The sequence below is a fragment of the Arachis hypogaea genome, chromosome 14, assembly GCF_003086295.3.
Source record: "Arachis hypogaea cultivar Tifrunner chromosome 14, arahy.Tifrunner.gnm2.J5K5, whole genome shotgun sequence".
In the NCBI taxonomy this organism is placed as follows: Eukaryota; Viridiplantae; Streptophyta; class Magnoliopsida; order Fabales; family Fabaceae; genus Arachis; species Arachis hypogaea.
Window position 1 is genome coordinate 50,768,090 of NC_092049.1, and position 2,255 is coordinate 50,770,344.

The 2,255-nt window shown below is 32.8% G+C and overlaps 1 protein-coding gene across 1 annotated transcript; it reads right to left on the reverse strand.

Annotated features, from left to right (window-relative positions):
* Nucleotides 1-623: 623 nt before the first annotated feature.
* Nucleotides 624-1,924, reverse strand: LOC112742036 (uncharacterized). Its single transcript, XM_025791251.3, has 4 exons — nt 1,782-1,924; nt 1,599-1,659; nt 1,161-1,266; nt 624-1,004 (listed from the first exon to the last, which is right to left on the reverse strand). Exons 2-4 carry the CDS (start codon nt 1,603-1,605, stop codon nt 911-913), a joined length of 207 nt encoding a protein of 68 aa, XP_025647036.1. The 5' UTR covers nt 1,606-1,659; nt 1,782-1,924; the 3' UTR covers nt 624-910.
* Between the last annotated feature and the right edge of the window lie 331 nt (nt 1,925-2,255).

The following is a 2,255-nucleotide window of genomic DNA, read 5'->3' on the forward strand; positions in this document are numbered from 1 at the left end:
GATCAGAGCAAAATAATAGTATCAAGGTGAATGCTATGGTGCTTAAGTCATGTTGCCTAACTTACTAAAAAAGCAAAGAAATAACATTTAATAAATTTTAAATATTTTATTTTTATTTTATACATTTTATTTTTTACTTATAAAAGCAAGTTAGACAATTTAGGCACAACAATAAAAGGCACCATAGAATTCACCTAATATCAATTGATAAATATGTTTAGGTCAACGGTTTAGAACTGATAAAGCACATAAACTATCATAACTCAATGCCTCTGAGGAAACAATATTTTTCATTTACCAGTAAAGAAACGTTCATACCGACAACTTCACCCATATAACATATTAACATATAAATTCAACAATCCCGATTAAAAAATCTAATCTACAACATGAATCAAACATGTAATAGATAATTTGATTAAGACAATTGGACAGCAGACAACGTAAGATAGAAGTCTAAACCACATTAGTTATCAGAATATGCAACATTTCATGTCTACCCTAAACTCAAATTCCACAACGACAATTCAAAATTGTACTTGGATATTGCTGATTCTGATTTTTTTTTCAGTGATTCTAAGAATTTCATTTGCAATGAAAAATAGACACAGGCACAGATAGTCTTTCCCAATTCAACGACAATAACATACTTGGAAGAGAACACAACATCATTACAAATACAAATTTTCCAAGCTAAGATAAAAATCAATTGCTCAACAGATAACATCAGCACCTTCTAAGAGACCACCAAATTGTTTATTAATACATCACAGATGTTTATTAATTCACATCTCAAATGACCTAAGTAAACATTTATGACTCTAAGCTGAAAACCCAATTCAAATCATGCAACACAAATGTTCCATAAACTCCACATCTACACTCAACAACTCAAATTAACCATTCTTGCCTATTTTTTGTTTCCACTGCCGCCTGCATTGTTCCCTCCTGCATCCTGACCTGCGGCTTTCTTAGCTGCCTTCTCCTGCAGCGCCTTTGCATCTCTACACATTAAAATATTAGACATTTCAACAAAAAACATCACTCAATCTTAATCTCAGTTCATCAAAATTGAGTTCCGAAAAAGAAAATCAAAACAATGACCAAAATACATATGAACAACCGTTGAGAAGTTTGAGTAATGAAACACATTAGCCAACCTTTCCCTGCGTTGCTCAGGGGTCAACCCATCACTCTTTCCCTGCTTTGCTTTTGAACCGGCTCTAGCCTGAGCCCTTTCACGATCCTTTTCCCTCTGGTTACCGCGTTAGCTCTAGAGTTAAGCCAAACAATGGAATAAACGGCATCACAGAAACACCAACGTACCAATACATGGTTGGATTGTAGGAAAGGAAACCATGTGCCATAAAGAAAACTCTTAAAATTTTGATATTGTGTTCCACTTGTTTTCTTTCTGCAGATCCAAATCTCACGTAACTACTGGGTTCCGGCACACACAATTGATATCAGAGAAAAATTGGCTCAAATTTTCACTAGAACGTTTATTTGTGAGGAACAGACAAAAAGTCAACCTAAACCAAAATTTGACGAGTATCCGTCAAATAGCAGCAATAAATTTGCAACAGATCAAAGGATATGAGTCATTGTTGCTGGTTGATTTTTCGACGACAAAGCAAGATCGAAGATGACGAAAAAACCCTAAAAATTTGATATCAGTAAAAGTACAAAATCATTATAATTAACGGATAAAAAATTTAAACAAATCAAACAAAATTAAAAGTAAACCAAAAAGATCGGAGAGGGAAAGAAATAGCACGCACCTGATCGAGAAATCAAGCGAGATGATTATGACTGGAGGCGAATAGAGGGATGTAGAAAGGGGAGAGAAGAACGGGTGAACATCTGCTGACTTTCCGTAAGCTTAGGATTTTTTAAATAAATAAAATAAATTTAATATTTGGGTAAATTTTTTAGATATTGAAAACTATATGGTGTTTTTTGTAATTATTTTTGAGGAAGTATAGGGAGTCAATGGAGTATTTGTATAATGTGTACAAATACAATGGGGTTTAGAGATGTTTGATTTAGTAAGATATCAGATATTTATTATCCTTGGTATTCGGATGGTTATTCTGGATAGTATGAGTGTATTGTATTTGAGAAATTAGTAATATTTTACCTTAAATGTTTATTTTTTAATTCATATTGGACTAAATAAATAGCTCATTATACACTTTATTCAAATACTCTATTGACTCCCTAGTAAGATTTTTATTTTTCGGCTGACTTGTTTT